This window comes from Prinia subflava, chromosome 1, assembly GCF_021018805.1.
Source record: "Prinia subflava isolate CZ2003 ecotype Zambia chromosome 1, Cam_Psub_1.2, whole genome shotgun sequence".
Taxonomy (NCBI): domain Eukaryota; kingdom Metazoa; phylum Chordata; class Aves; order Passeriformes; family Cisticolidae; genus Prinia; species Prinia subflava.
Genome location: NC_086247.1, coordinates 110,920,568 through 110,934,498, shown reverse-complemented (window position 1 = coordinate 110,934,498; position 13,931 = coordinate 110,920,568). Strand labels below are relative to the sequence as shown.

Genomic DNA, 13,931 nt, shown 5'->3' with positions numbered 1-13,931 from the left:
CTTGTACAGTTCCTGCTATCGTTTTCAGAAATGTCAATATGCTGCAACGCTCTCTCAGAATCTCCATCCCAGAGTTAAAAAGGCATATGCAAATCTCACATTTTTGTAATCTTTTCAAGGTTATTAAAATTTGCAGATTTATTAGTAAGTCACATTTGTGACTTACTAGTGTAACACTTGTGTGACACAGATATTGTGGCTAGTGTTAAATACATGGACTTTTTAATAAAGAAGAATGATTTCTGTAAAGCAGACTCGTAGTTTTTCTCCTCACCAGGAACCACAATTGAGATTTCAGTAGTGTAGCTTGAGGTGTACAGCAGAATAAAATAAAGGAGAGGTAGTGAGTAGACATATTTTGTATAAATTGTGGATTTGAGATTTAAATTAGTTTGGAGGGGTTTTTTATTTATTGGACAAACTCTCAAAGAACCTTGTACAATTACTCATTAGTAGTTGAAAATTTGCTGTCTCTCACTTGTTCTTGTTCACAGACAGCTGCAGTATTTCTAGAAATTTGCTCAGCTTGCATACTTTTCTCTTTGTTAGTTACTCAGATTATTCTGAACAAGAATTGTCTTATAAATGTTAATTTGTTGTTTTAGGTTGTTGCAATGTCATTTGTTCAGATAAAACTGGAACTCTGACCAAGAATGAAATGACTGTTACCCATATTTTTACTTCTGATGGGCTGCATGCTGAGGTATGTAGTGTGACACTTAGACTTGAATTTGCCTTTTTATTTTGTTGAGTGTATCAGCTGAAACATGCTGGACTATACTGCAGGTAAAGCATCAGTTAAGAAAGCATAAATTTGTTGCACTATACTCCTGTCCCTCTGTTTATTTAGTAGGCAGCCTTTGAGCTGTGCCATTCAAGCCTTCTCTGGTTACAGAACTTTTTTTAATATATGTTAAGTTCTTAAAACTTTTGGTGACTGTAGTCACACATGATAAGAGACAGATGCTGAAATACACAGACAAGTTGAGAGATTGTGTTTTTCTTCAGTACAGAAAGTTGAGGCTATTTTACTGTTTCAGGTACAAAGAAAACCTAAAATTTACATGTTTCAAACATGGTTTTGTTTCCACAATAGACTTGATAGATGGTCTTGTAATTACATTCTGTAAACAAAAATACTGGCATTTTTCACATTGTTTCCTATTATTTACCCATATTTTCTTGTATATCCTGATATTCGGTTTTTTATTGCTAGAAGTCTATATGAATACTGCCACTAGCAGAGTTGTATCTGGGTCAAATCAGCTCCTTTTTCCTAATGGAAAGAGAACTTAAAATGGCTGTGAAATATATTAGCTGTTAATGCTGTAGATATGAAGACTTTTTTAGGATCCTAGTAGGATGCCTGATTTTTATGCACTAAAAATAATTTTTTACTGATCTAACACTCTTCTGAGGTCTAAACTGAGAGGCTGTTCAACTGTTTCTTTTTTTTTTTTTTTAATAACTCTATGGAAGTAGGAGTCTGCTCTTTAATTCCATTCCCCTGCTGGGGTATGCATTATTAATCAGGGTAAAGACAAACAGGAGGAAAAAGTTAGAAAGCAAAAGAAAGAAGAAAAAAGAAAGCATGCCTAGTATTGTAAGGAAACACATACTGCATTTGTTTATGCTAAGGAATAAAATTCATACTGTTTAAAGAAATTAGTCTCAAATATATTTTACTGAACTCAGTGTTGCTGCATTAGAAGCTGAGTAAGAAGAATTCATGCACACTGAGTAAAAGCAGCCATTAGAATGGCCTTTTGAAATTCTTCTGTAGTTTATAATAAAAAGCTGAGAGCAGTTAACCTGGTGCACACTACATTGCATGTTGCCTCTGGCCGCTTGTTTTGCAGGTTACTGGAGTAGGTTATAACAGGTTTGGAGAAGTGATGCTCGATGGTGAAGTTATTCATGGTTATAACAACCCATCCATTAGCAAAATTGTGGAGGTAAGATCTTGACAAAAAAAGCTGAGTTTTAACTGATATAGCACAGAAGCTTTGTATGGCATTTACTTGGTGTTCTGTTTTCTCCCCTTTCCTTCCTCATCTTTTAGGCTGGTTGTGTGTGCAATGATGCCTTGATTAGAAACAACACATTGATGGGGAAGCCAACGGAAGGGGCCCTAATTGCACTGGCTATGAAGGTGTGTACTTGATGGTGCTTTTTGGATTCATGGCAGGTGGGAAATATGTAGAAATAAGTTGTGGCTTTGTTTTTCTCATTTTCTTCTCTTTTGGATCTCCTAGATTTGTATTGCAACTGCTCATCTCCTATGTTTCTTTCTTGTAAATCTTGGGCGTTCTGAAGGATCAGAAAAAAAAATTTACGAGTGAAGTAAAATCTCTATTTTCATCTTTTTGCACTTAGTACTGTCTTTTTACCTGCCACAAACTGTTGAATTCTGACTGTGCCGTCTCTTTCCCAGTTTCACATCAGTAGCAGAGGAAAGTTGATAACTGATGTATCGTGACTGCAGAATTTTTAGTGCCTCTTAAGGGCTTTTGAACAGTGGACACTGTGCTGAACTGTTTGGGTTTTTTCTTTTGGGAAGGGAGGGGGGTTGTTGTTCGTTTTTTGTGTAATGCTGTGACACACCCATTACAGCTACTGAGAAATGTAGCAAGGCCTCATGCTGAAGCCTGAAAGAAGTTTCTAGGTGTTCTCAGTGCTAGTTTGTCAAGAAGTCTATCTAAATTGGAACAGTGTGCTCAAAAGGCAGCTTTGGAGACCAAATAGTTCTTTATTTAAGTGATGTTTGCTAACTAAGGTGTTTCAACAAGTCACATTTCATACCTATTTGAAAAGAAAAGGTCCTCACATGGTGGTGGTACTTCTGTTTTATACAGATGGGTTTAGATGGAGTCCAGGAAGACTACATAAGGAAGGCTGAATATCCCTTCAGCTCAGAACAGAAATGGATGGCTGTCAAATGCATTCACAGAACACAGCAGGTAAACTTCAATCACTGTTTCCATGGGCACTGGCTCTGTAGAATGGTTATATACCTTGTTTAATATCTTTCATTTTTTTTCTTCAGAAGTTTTGGAAGGCTAGCAGTAATGCACAGTCCTAGAAAATTCGTTTGATAATAGACACAGGCTTAGTTTCGAGCTCTGAAATAGAGAAAAGGAATCACAAGAAATAATCTTCATAAAAGGCATCCTGGGAAATTATTTAAGTATTTTGAAAACTGAGACCTTGACTGTATACTTAGCTATTTTTCCAACCTTTTTTTCCTTCTCAAACATCTAAAGCAATTCTTCCAGTCTTGTGCTGTTCCAGTGCTTCATAGTTATATAATGAATTAAGAACAAGAATGTGCATTGATGTTCAGTAGTAAAATTTCATTTGTTTGAAAACACAGGGTTTCTGGTTTTGATGCAGACATCATGTCCCCAGTGTTGACAGATCTTATTGATGTCATCACTGGCATGGATTATCAATAAAACTCACTCTTTAACCTCTTTTTCTGTCTTCTGGTACTTTCACAGATATGCATCCATTCATGTTTGATTTAGATCCATATGAATGTTGTTACAAGTATTGACATAGTCACTGCCAGTCTGGTAACTGGAGCCTTCTAGACAACACATGCAACAACAGGCCTTATACTGGATTTATGAAAAAACTTCCAGTACTTCACACCAAAACCAGGCTTGCTGCAGTGTTCCAGTACCACTGTACAGTCTTTGCTTTGGAAAGAAAGCATTTGACTCCTTTTAGCCATATGGGTTATATTGTTGATTATCCATGTCTGTGTTAGAATGGTGAGCAGAAAATGGTATAAGATTTTAATCTATTTAAAGACTTACTGTGTCTGTGTTTTGAAATCAGCAATTTTAAGTGAATGTTGGAAAATTGGTAATAGATTTAAAGGGAACATAAATTATTTGAAGAATAAGAAAATACAGTGGATTTAGAAACTTGGAACTCTCATCAGTTAAGCCTGTCATGAAAGGTTGAGGTAACTTGACTGCTGTGCATATAAATAACTTCACAGGAAGAAAAGGGATATATTAAAAAGGAGCTTTTTAGTTCAGCTGGAGAGAAGATGAGTAATCAGTGTTTGGAAATTTAGCTGAGGCAGCAGTTCTTAATGGAAAGGGGGGGAAGGGAAGGGAAAGAATGAGTTGATTAGAATTGGAGTTAAGTGTTTGAGGTAGGTGGTGGACTCTCAGTCCCATGATATCATATCAAGGTTAGATGGCTATCTGGAAAATATTAGAGTTATTAGGCCTTGTACAAGAATGGAGGGGATGTTTAATGACCTTTGCAGCTTAAGGTCTTTCAGGTCTAATGTCCTGTGCAGATTGAGTTCTGTCCTTTGCGTGGCCTCTTAGTCTGTAAACTGTGGCTTGCAGTGCCTGTGTCTGATGTCTGCTGAAATGAGATATTGATTATTACCTGCGCTCTTTTGACTTTACCACTTTAGAATGTACGCTGTCTAGAGACACTCAAAAGAACAGATTTTTATGTTTGGAAGGGTAAATTTGATTTGCGTGAAGTTCTTCAGATTTTTAACAAAAGTACTCATCTGTCATTCTTATGTATCCATGTGTGTATGTACTTGTGTATGTGCAGTTGTGCATACACACACATGTGCACACAACAGCTCTTTCTTCTTTTAGGACAAACCTGAGGTTTGCTTTATGAAAGGTGCTTATGAACAAGTCATTAGGTACTGTACATCGTATAACTGCAAGGGGCAGAGCCTACCCCTGGTGCAGCAACAGAGAGAGCAATACCAGCAGGAGAAGGTGTCTATGGGTTCTGCAGGCCTTAGAGGTAAGGCTGTTTCAATCTCTCAGAATAACAATCTCCTTTAAATGGCGCCGCTTCTTGTTAAAAAAAATCAAAATAACGCTAAACCAACAACAACAACCAAGAGCAACCCAAAACACAGGGGTCTGCTTTTTTGTTTGGATGGTTGGTTTTTTTTTCAGTAAGTGCCACTGTGTTGTTTAGTTTTTAGGCCTGTATAATATGATTAAACTGCAGAGAGTGAGAAAGGGCACTGTTGCTTGCTGTCATCTCTTGCATGTGACCATAACTGTACAGTACATTGCTACTTAATGTCTTCCATACCTTATTAAAGATGCCTGTGGGTTTTCTATTTTTTGTGAATGTGTTTATTTGTCCATTACCTTGGCTCCTGTCACCTTCATGAGTTAGGCTAGCACAACTGAATACAGGTCAGGAGATGCCATCAGAATTACCTTCTGTTTTAACAAGCTGTGTAGAATTTTAGATAAAACAAAGTATTTTTCACAAGATGATTGACAGGAGTTAATTATGGGACAGGATTATACATGACTGGCTTTGTTTGGCCTCTGTAAAGAGATCTCTAGGCTGTTAGGTCCATGCACAGCTTTTTAGTTTTGTTTTTTTTTTAAGGGAGGGGTACTCTGTGGCTTGTGAAATTCCTAAGATGCAAATTATTAGAAGCTGAATGGATATGCTAGGAGTGGTATTTTTTTTTCTGTTTTATTTGAACTGTCATTTGTTCTGTCTGTCAAACAAAAAAATCAAGGGTATTGTTTTGAAAAAAGCAAACTTGCTTTTTCCTTACAACTCTAATGACATTTAAATATATTTGAATTAAGAATCGTACTTGAAAAGATATTCAGAAAATATTCAGCACGTACTCTATGAAATCTGCCTCTCAAAAGATAAAAAAAACCCCAAAAACAAACCAAAGCAGAAAATAAATACGTTGACTGATCCTCCCTTTCATCCTAATGCATAAAAGAAATGCACAGAGAAATCACAAAGCTAGATGTGGTTCTCTTTCCACACAGTCAAAATATAAACACTTTCAGATGAGAATAAATAGGAAAGTTATCTTTAAAACCTGGCTGTTAGGTAAAAAATTCTTTGGAAGATAAGAGTGTATGTAAGTACATTATTGTGAATGCTCAGCATTGCTACTACCAAGGTTTAAAAAGAGGAAAATATCAATTCCAGCCCTTTGCTTTATGCTGGCCTGTTAGGTTGAAAAGTTGTTTTAAGTGCTGATGTAAACATTTATGCCAAATTTTAACATTTTTATTTCTTTTTTTTTCTTCCTGAAGTTCTGGCCTTAGCTTCTGGTCCTGAGTTAGGACAGCTGACTTTTTTGGGGCTTGTGGGAATAATCGATCCCCCACGGACTGGTGTAAAAGAAGCTGTTACTACACTTATCACCTCAGGAGTTGCAATAAAAATGGTTACAGGAGATTCACAGGAAACTGCAGTTGCCATTGGTAAGAATAATTCATTTCCTTTCATATTTCCTTCAATTCAATTCCTAGTCAATTGTTATGAAGTGTGGGTATTGAAGTGTGGGTATTAAGTATTTAATGTTTGTGAGTTCTGTATTTTGGGTTTAATGTGTGTTACAGTGGAATTAGCAGGGAGAAAGACCCCAAAAACCCAGGACCCTAGCCTGAGTGATACTTTGATTTCTGCTTGAACAGTGTTTTTTCTAGTTTGGTTAATACATGACCTCATCTGTTTGAAACTGTATTTTTATGGTGTTTTCTTATTACATGTGCTTGATTCTGATTCTTCCTGTTACATCACCACCACAACCCCCCTGCCTACCCTCAGCTTTGGATGGCTGTCTCTGACAACAGGGAGAAACTAAAATAGCCAGTAAAGGAGTAATGACTCCAGACAAGGAGTAATGATGGATGGCACTTCAGTGATGTCCAGTACAATTTTATCCATACAACTAAGTTTGAAACTTAAGTATTATTAATAAATATTTAAGCAAACTGTTTAACTTCTTTTAACAATACAGTGCATTAAAGAACAAGCACTTTAACTGGAACATTACTTCTTTACAAACAGGATAATGAACAGTTGAATAGGCACATTAAAAATATGCCTCCAAATTCAGAGTATTTTATCAGAGGTTTTTTTTTCTTTCCCTTGTCCCCCTCTTGTTATTTTTCATTTTTCTGTCATGTTATTTTTGAACGGTAAATTCTTTGAGAGGATTGAACTCCATTTTGTTCATATGACACCTGACATAATCAACTACAGACCTTTAGACCTAAAAGGATTAAGCAAATAATACCTGGTTTAGGATAGACTTTGTAGCATGTTGTTGTTACTCAAGAGTTCATCTCATTTACTCCAGCATACTGAATGCATACTGAATCAATAATGTAGTAAGATCTTCTGCTCCAGGTATTTCAAATCTGAAATGCTGCAGTAAATATTAGAATTAAAAAAAAAAAAAAAAGTGGGTACCTAATGTCTTTAAAGGGTAAATTATTTAGGGTTTTTTATTACTTTTTTACAGCTAGTCGTCTAGGATTGTATTCCAAAAATTCACAGGCAATCTCTGGAGAAGAGATAGATGATTTGGATATTCAGCAGCTTTCTCAAATAACACCAAAGGTTTGTTTCGATATACTACTTACTGAAATGTGGCAAGGAATACATTTACATATTTTTTTTTCTGTGGCAAGCTAAAATGTAATTTCTGAGTTACAAATAATATTGTTCTAATAATGGTCTGGCATATATGACCAATTTGAAAGTCTATTTATTTAAGCTTACATAGCTATCTTTTTAGGGAGTTTATTACTTCTGTCTCTTTTCATGATTCAGGTTGTTTCTACCTTTAATTTTGCCACCTCTTGGTGAAGATCACCTTTTTGTATTATAGGCCATTTTATTTCTGAGCAACTCAGTTCTTAATCTTAGAGTCTGCATGCTCAGACAGTCCATTCTTTTGCAATTCATACGATCACTTGTCTGTGCTTTTAATGATTTTGATGGATCTGAGGTCACTAGTTGGGAATTTTGAAAGGGTCTATTTATTAAGTTACTGCTAAATACTTTTTAGTTATTAAATAACTAAATGGATTAACCAATGTCAAAGTAAAAAATGTGAAGACAATCAAATGCAATAGGGATTCAGTTTTAGCTGTGTTGCAAAATTCATGCACCAAAATGCTCCTTTGTTTGCAAAGGACTGCAAAATTAGACTGCAGCATGCTTGAGCCTGGTGTAAGCAAGCCGAAAGCCAATATTTGCAATCAAGAAATGTGTGTGCCAGCTTTTTGTCTTTCCTTAGTGACTCACAGAACCTGAGAAAAAGAAAGAATTGGGTGGCAAGTAGTAATTTTTTGATTTATTTGGAAATATGTGTTCTCAAGGGCTATCCACATTAAACAACTGAAATAGATACAAGTTTACTTCCTTGTGTTTGACCTTTGACCCAATTGCTTTTCTAGGTATTTGCTTAAAATCTTATTAGGAATTAATTCAAATCAACCAAAAATGTTGATAGCTATATACAGTCTAAAATGATTGATGAGAAGTCTAGGTTTTTGTCAGGCTTCTTGAAGAGGAAAAATGCTAACTGTATGGATGTTGTGGAAAACTAAATTTTACGTGCTCAAATTTCAATTTACAGAGAAGTCCAGAGACCGAGAAAAATCAGAAAACTGGTCCTTCCAAGTCAGAATTTTTAATTAGCTTTAAAACTTCAATTGTTAATAATATCCTATGAGATAGGAAAATTGAAAGATCCTGAGTAGCTTGTCACTTGTGCTCACAAGGAAAAAGGATGTTGATTGTAGTGTCAGCATCACAATTTCCAGGATGAATTTAGTCAGGAAGGCCAGCAGCAAGCCATTATACCACAGTTGCTTCATTATTTTAGAAGGCTTTTAAATTGCACATTCTATCTTGAAATCAGTAGCACTAACTTTGTTTACTAGAACAAACTTTGAATCTTCTCTGAAATTAATGATTCACTCAATTAAAAACACAGCTCACTGGTGCTTCAGCTTAAGAGCTAACAAGAATACAGTTGGCCTTTGATTGTATTTTTTAACCTCTGCCTTAATAGAATGCAGTGCAATTCTTTACATTTTCACCCTTACTTCATTATTCTTTTAATAGGTTGCAGTGTTCTACAGAGCCAGTCCCCGACATAAATTGAAAATTATAAAGGTATGTCTTACAGAGGCTCAAATGCTGGACTGTTGCTATGAGTATTGCCTGTGCTGCCTTTACTTAAAGTAGAACGTGGTACAGTGTGTCAAGATGAAATCAGAAATGCATCTGATTTGACAGTGAAGTGTACTTGAAAATATTACCTAGAAAAATGCATAGTTGCCCACAAGGAATAGGTGGGTAACATTGTGCTTTCTTCTGTGCAGGGAGCTGGGGATTGATTGAGATTTTGTGTCACGTTGCAGTTGAATTGGCTAGGAGTTTGAAAGAACCATATCTCTGATACTTGTCAGATGAGATAAAAGGGAATGAATTTCAAGCTATGTCTGTGGCAATGCCTCTATTCAGAAGTTAACAAAAGAAGGTAGCAAAGAGGGACACAGTGTAGCAATTGGAGCAATCAGAAAAGTAACAGTAAGGAGAAGTCAAAACACTGAGACCGTGGGGATAAATGCAAGACTTATAAGAAGATGATAATGGTAATACGTAAATACAATATCTTCCACCTTTCTCGAGAGTTTTTTTGTTTCCCCTAAAGGAAAATTTTCTATACCCTAGCTTTAAAATTTAGGCTGTCTGAATATACAAACTGAAGTTTAACCCAAAATACTGCATAAATAGAATAGAACCAACTACTTTTTTCCTAAGGACTTTATGATGCAATTATAAGAAATGGGGGAGGGGGAGTAATGCCACAAAGCTTGTCTGTGGAATAATTTTATAGGATGGGTTATTTCAATCCCTGATTTAAGCTCTTTTCCCTCTCTTTAGTCCCTGCAAAATAACGGTGCCGTGGTAGCTATGACAGGAGATGGAGTGAACGATGCTGTTGCTCTGAAGGCTGCAGATATTGGGGTAGCCATGGGACAAACTGGAACAGATGTTTGTAAAGAGGCAGCAGATATGATCCTCGTGGATGATGATTTTCAGACAATAATGTAGGTAGCCTTTATGTACATATCTTATACTATACAGCATTAATGAGATGTTTCCTGGGTTAAAACCAATAGAAGTTTCCCTGAACTTGTAAGTGTAGCAGCTGTAAATGAGTTTTCTGCTCAGTCAGGAGTATTAGCATGGTTGGAAACATAAATTAAGTGAAATTGTGAGTCTATTAACAGTTAGTAGATCTCATTCAATATCTTAGTTCAGAAGTATACAACTAATGAAAAAATGACAGAGCATTCCACTCAAGATTTTAAAAATACATGTAGTTCTCTGTTTTCAGCTCTTAAATCTAGTGATTTCAGAAAAGAAAAAAATATAAACTATTTAGATATTACAGGTGAAAGTGGGTAATTAGCATCTGGTAACCAGCTGTTTGTCCTTGTTTAGGTTTTTTTGGTTGGTGTATTTCAAAAAGAGCTTAGCTAAACTTTTCCTATTTTGACTTTAATTCATCTGACTTTTGAAGGTAGTGATTGTTGACAGAGCTGACCTGCTGTCTGGTGAAATAGCCTTCATTTTGAAATTATGCATCAGTCTCAGAACACTTCAGTTCCAAAGTATGGCACTTAACCCTTGGGAAGAAGTGAAATGGAGAAGGACAGTAGAAGAAAATCTACTTATGTAGCACTATGGCAGAGGATGGTCTGAGGTTGTCATACTAATTCAGCCAACAGAAATGTGCTGTTATGCAAAAACAAAGCAGAGAAGGGAATAATTTTAACATAGTCAGAAGAGTACGTAGGAAGGGCATCTGTAGTAAGTACTTCACACGGGCTTGGTGAGGTTTTCGTTGGAATGTGTTATCCAATTTTGCTCACTTCATCGGGAGATTTCAGTAGGAGAGAGAAGAGAGTTGTTAATGCTAAGGAAAAAAGAAAGAGAAGAGTTGTTAATGCTAAGGAAAAAAGAAAGAGAAGAGTTGTTAATGCTAAGGAAAAAAGAAGTATGAACTTCCATTGTTTTACATCTTTTTCCCATCCTTTTTTTTTTTCTTTTAAGTTACCAAAGGAATACTGTTTAATTATTGGGAGAATGGAAGAAAAAAAAAAACCAGTTTTATTTGCAGCAAAGTAGGTTTGATTTGGATATCAGAAAACCCTTTTTCACTGCAGTGATTGTGATAATGTGATAGGCAAGTTGTGACACATGCTAGAGGTTGTGAAGATGGTCTGTACATATTTCGTTCTGGTAGAGGAAGAATACATGGTCCTCTAAAGCCATGTTTTTTTTAAAAGGGGGGGGTTGTTGGCTTTTTGGGTTTTCTGCCTTTTTTTTGTTTTGTTTTAATTATCCAACTTGATTGAGGAGCTCTTATCAAGGATGCTGGTGATTTTTGAACATAGAGGAGATCTTACTAATGATTGCATTTTCAAAGTTAAGCATCTGGAAAAATAACTTGTGATTATTCACAATGACAAAATAGTTTGGGTTCTTCTAGTCAAGTTGAAAAACAATGGCTGTCAAAGTTAAAAGAACCTCAACTTCATTTGTTTCTTGTTGGTTTTATTGCTGCTTAAATTAATAGCTTTTTTGGTTTGTTTTGTGCTTTTCTTGGCAGTAGATTAATTAGTCTAGTAATGTAATCTTTGTTTTTAATTGCAGGTCTGCAATTGAAGAGGGTAAAGGAATTTATAATAACATAAAAAATTTTGTTAGATTTCAACTGAGCACGTAAGTTTTAAAAGCTGTCAGTATCAGAAGTTTCTTGTGAATGAATCAAAACATGAAGCAGATGCATAAATTCATGTTAATAGTGTAAATTTCAAGTGGGATGCTGATATACTGTGCTTTTGAGTTTTTACTGTTTTGTGTTTGGTGGCTTATTGTATTTTTAAAGACCCAGAAGACAGTGCAATAAACAGACATGTAACTTTGTCACGGTTCTTCCTGTTGAGATGTGTAAAGTCAGCTACAAAAGGGATAATGAGAAACAGCATAGCTGCCTTTGGGTCCCTGTTTAAATGAGAAGCTTGTAGTCAGTCCCTCCTTAACCAGAACATGTATTGAGATGGAGGAAACTAGGAAATCAGGAGGTTCGTTTTTCTGAAATCATGTACTGGTTTGTGGAGTGAGCTAACTATATGAAGCTGACTTCCTTTTCTTGGACATAAGGATTCATGGGCTGACTGTATAATAGGTATATAAGGCAAGAGGACAAGAGTTTATTAAGCCTTAGTTCCAATTTTTTTGTGGGTTTATCTTATTGGATCTGGATTCAGGGATATGGTTTTTCTCTTCACCATGTTGTTCATGTACTTTTTTGAAGCCTTCATGGCATTTCAGAGAGGTCTAAAGTTTGCAGAGTTAAAAAAAACAAACCAAACCTAAGACCTCAAATAAAACAAACCCAGAAAAGCCTCACAAAAACCCCAACCCACGAACAACAAATACTACCCCAAAAAACCTCAGAACAACAACAGAAAAATTCTGAACAAAAATTCCCAATCCAAAAAAAGTCAGAAATTACCAATTTGTTTACCTGCATAAACACTGTAAGAAGTGGTATATACTTTCAATCTTACCAAGTGTCCTGTCTAGTCTTACTCAGACTAGACTAGAAATCTGCTGCTGAAAAATAACAAAGAGTAGATGTTCTAGGAAAGTGTGCTTACCTGTTTTTGATGAATCAGTTACCCTTTGGTTTTTTCTGTCCCTCTTTGCAGGGGGAGCATAATAGGATTCAGTACAGTGCTAAATTGGAATTATTATAAGCCTTGCTCTCTTCTTCTTGGTTATGAAACCACTTAATCTTGCACTGAGAGCAATCAGCACATACTTGTGTATGGAGGTTTCTAATGCCGAGCTTGCAGCCGGCTAATCTGTTTTGCAATCTTTGGCCTGGCCTTCTCATCTTGCTAGTAATGAGGAGTGGTTGTAGGTATTTTTAGGGAGCTTGAGTAGTACCTTGCCTTGGCTGACCAGGCAAACCAGTGACAGGTGGACAGTGTGAGTTTGTTTACATCAGGAGTGGAAAAGCAGTTTGTTTTTCAAAACCATATTTAGAGGTTCCACTTTTGGCACAGGAAAAGTACATGACCCAGTTCCCCATAAAAAAATCAGTTAGGTGATGGTGAGTGATAATTCTCAGCTGTTACCTAGAAGTTTGGAAGGTGTTAAAATGCCAATTTGCTGCCTTTTTATTGCCAGAACAATGCTGTTTAAATGTGGACTGTGTCAGAATGAGTATTGTAAAGGATTTCATGCTCTACCTTTAAAGTTCGACTTAACATCAGTCATGATTCACACTGTCAAAATCTGTATCTACTCTTAAGCAGTGGAAGTGTTGATTACAAAGCAGTTGTCAGTGGATCTTCAGAAATATTCCATACTGACAGTTGTAAAAATGGATTCTTTCAACAGGAGTATAGCAGCACTGACTTTAATCTCACTGGCTACCTTAATGAACTTTCCTAATCCTCTCAATGCCATGCAGATCTTATGGATCAATATTATTATGGATGGACCTCCAGCTCAAAGGTAAATAATTACTCTTTAACTCTGTTAGGTTCTGTAAAGCTTTTATTTCAACAAGGGAAACGATTGCTCATGAAGGAAACCATGAAGTGTTAAACTTGAGTGAGATGTTTCAGAAATAGTGAACTTCTCTTTACAGCTCCCTGGAAGGTGTTGTAGTCAGGTGGGGGTTGGTCTCTCTCCAGGCAGCAATTGACAGAACAAGAGGACACAGTCTTAAGCTGCGCCAAATATTATGGAAATATAGGTTGGATATTAGGAAAAAGGTTTTTACAGAAGGAGTGATAAAGTACAGGAATTTTCTGCCCAGGGAGGTGGTGGAGTCACCATCCCTGGATGTGTTTAAAAAAAGACTGGATGTGACACTCTGTGCCATGGTTTAGTTGAGATGTTAGGGCTCGGTCGGACTCGATGATTGTGAAGGTCTCTTCCAACCTGGTGATTCTGTGTGGTTCTGTGTACTTTCTCTGTGAACTTCAGTGTTTGCAGTATGTTTCTGTGTTAATTCTATTTAGTTTGCTTTAGTATCTAATTATATGGGGGCA

The 13,931-nt window shown here is 36.2% G+C and overlaps 1 protein-coding gene across 10 annotated transcripts in view; it reads left to right on the top strand.

Moving 5' to 3' along the window:
• Positions 1 to 13,931, top strand: part of ATP2C1 (ATPase secretory pathway Ca2+ transporting 1) — a 61,292-nt gene that overhangs the window by 43,692 nt on the left and 3,669 nt on the right. For all 10 annotated transcript variants that reach the window (XM_063407931.1, XM_063407940.1, XM_063407921.1 and 7 more), the window contains 11 exons: positions 606 to 703; positions 1,860 to 1,955; positions 2,063 to 2,152; positions 2,856 to 2,960; positions 4,638 to 4,794; positions 6,081 to 6,251; positions 7,298 to 7,395; positions 8,911 to 8,961; positions 9,736 to 9,902; positions 11,515 to 11,583; positions 13,273 to 13,389. In XM_063407931.1, the coding sequence (XP_063264001.1) occupies positions 606 to 703; positions 1,860 to 1,955; positions 2,063 to 2,152; positions 2,856 to 2,960; positions 4,638 to 4,794; positions 6,081 to 6,251; positions 7,298 to 7,395; positions 8,911 to 8,961; positions 9,736 to 9,902; positions 11,515 to 11,583; positions 13,273 to 13,389 (1,219 nt within the window). The remainder of the gene's footprint in view (positions 1 to 605; positions 704 to 1,859; positions 1,956 to 2,062; positions 2,153 to 2,855; positions 2,961 to 4,637; positions 4,795 to 6,080; positions 6,252 to 7,297; positions 7,396 to 8,910; positions 8,962 to 9,735; positions 9,903 to 11,514; positions 11,584 to 13,272; positions 13,390 to 13,931) is intronic.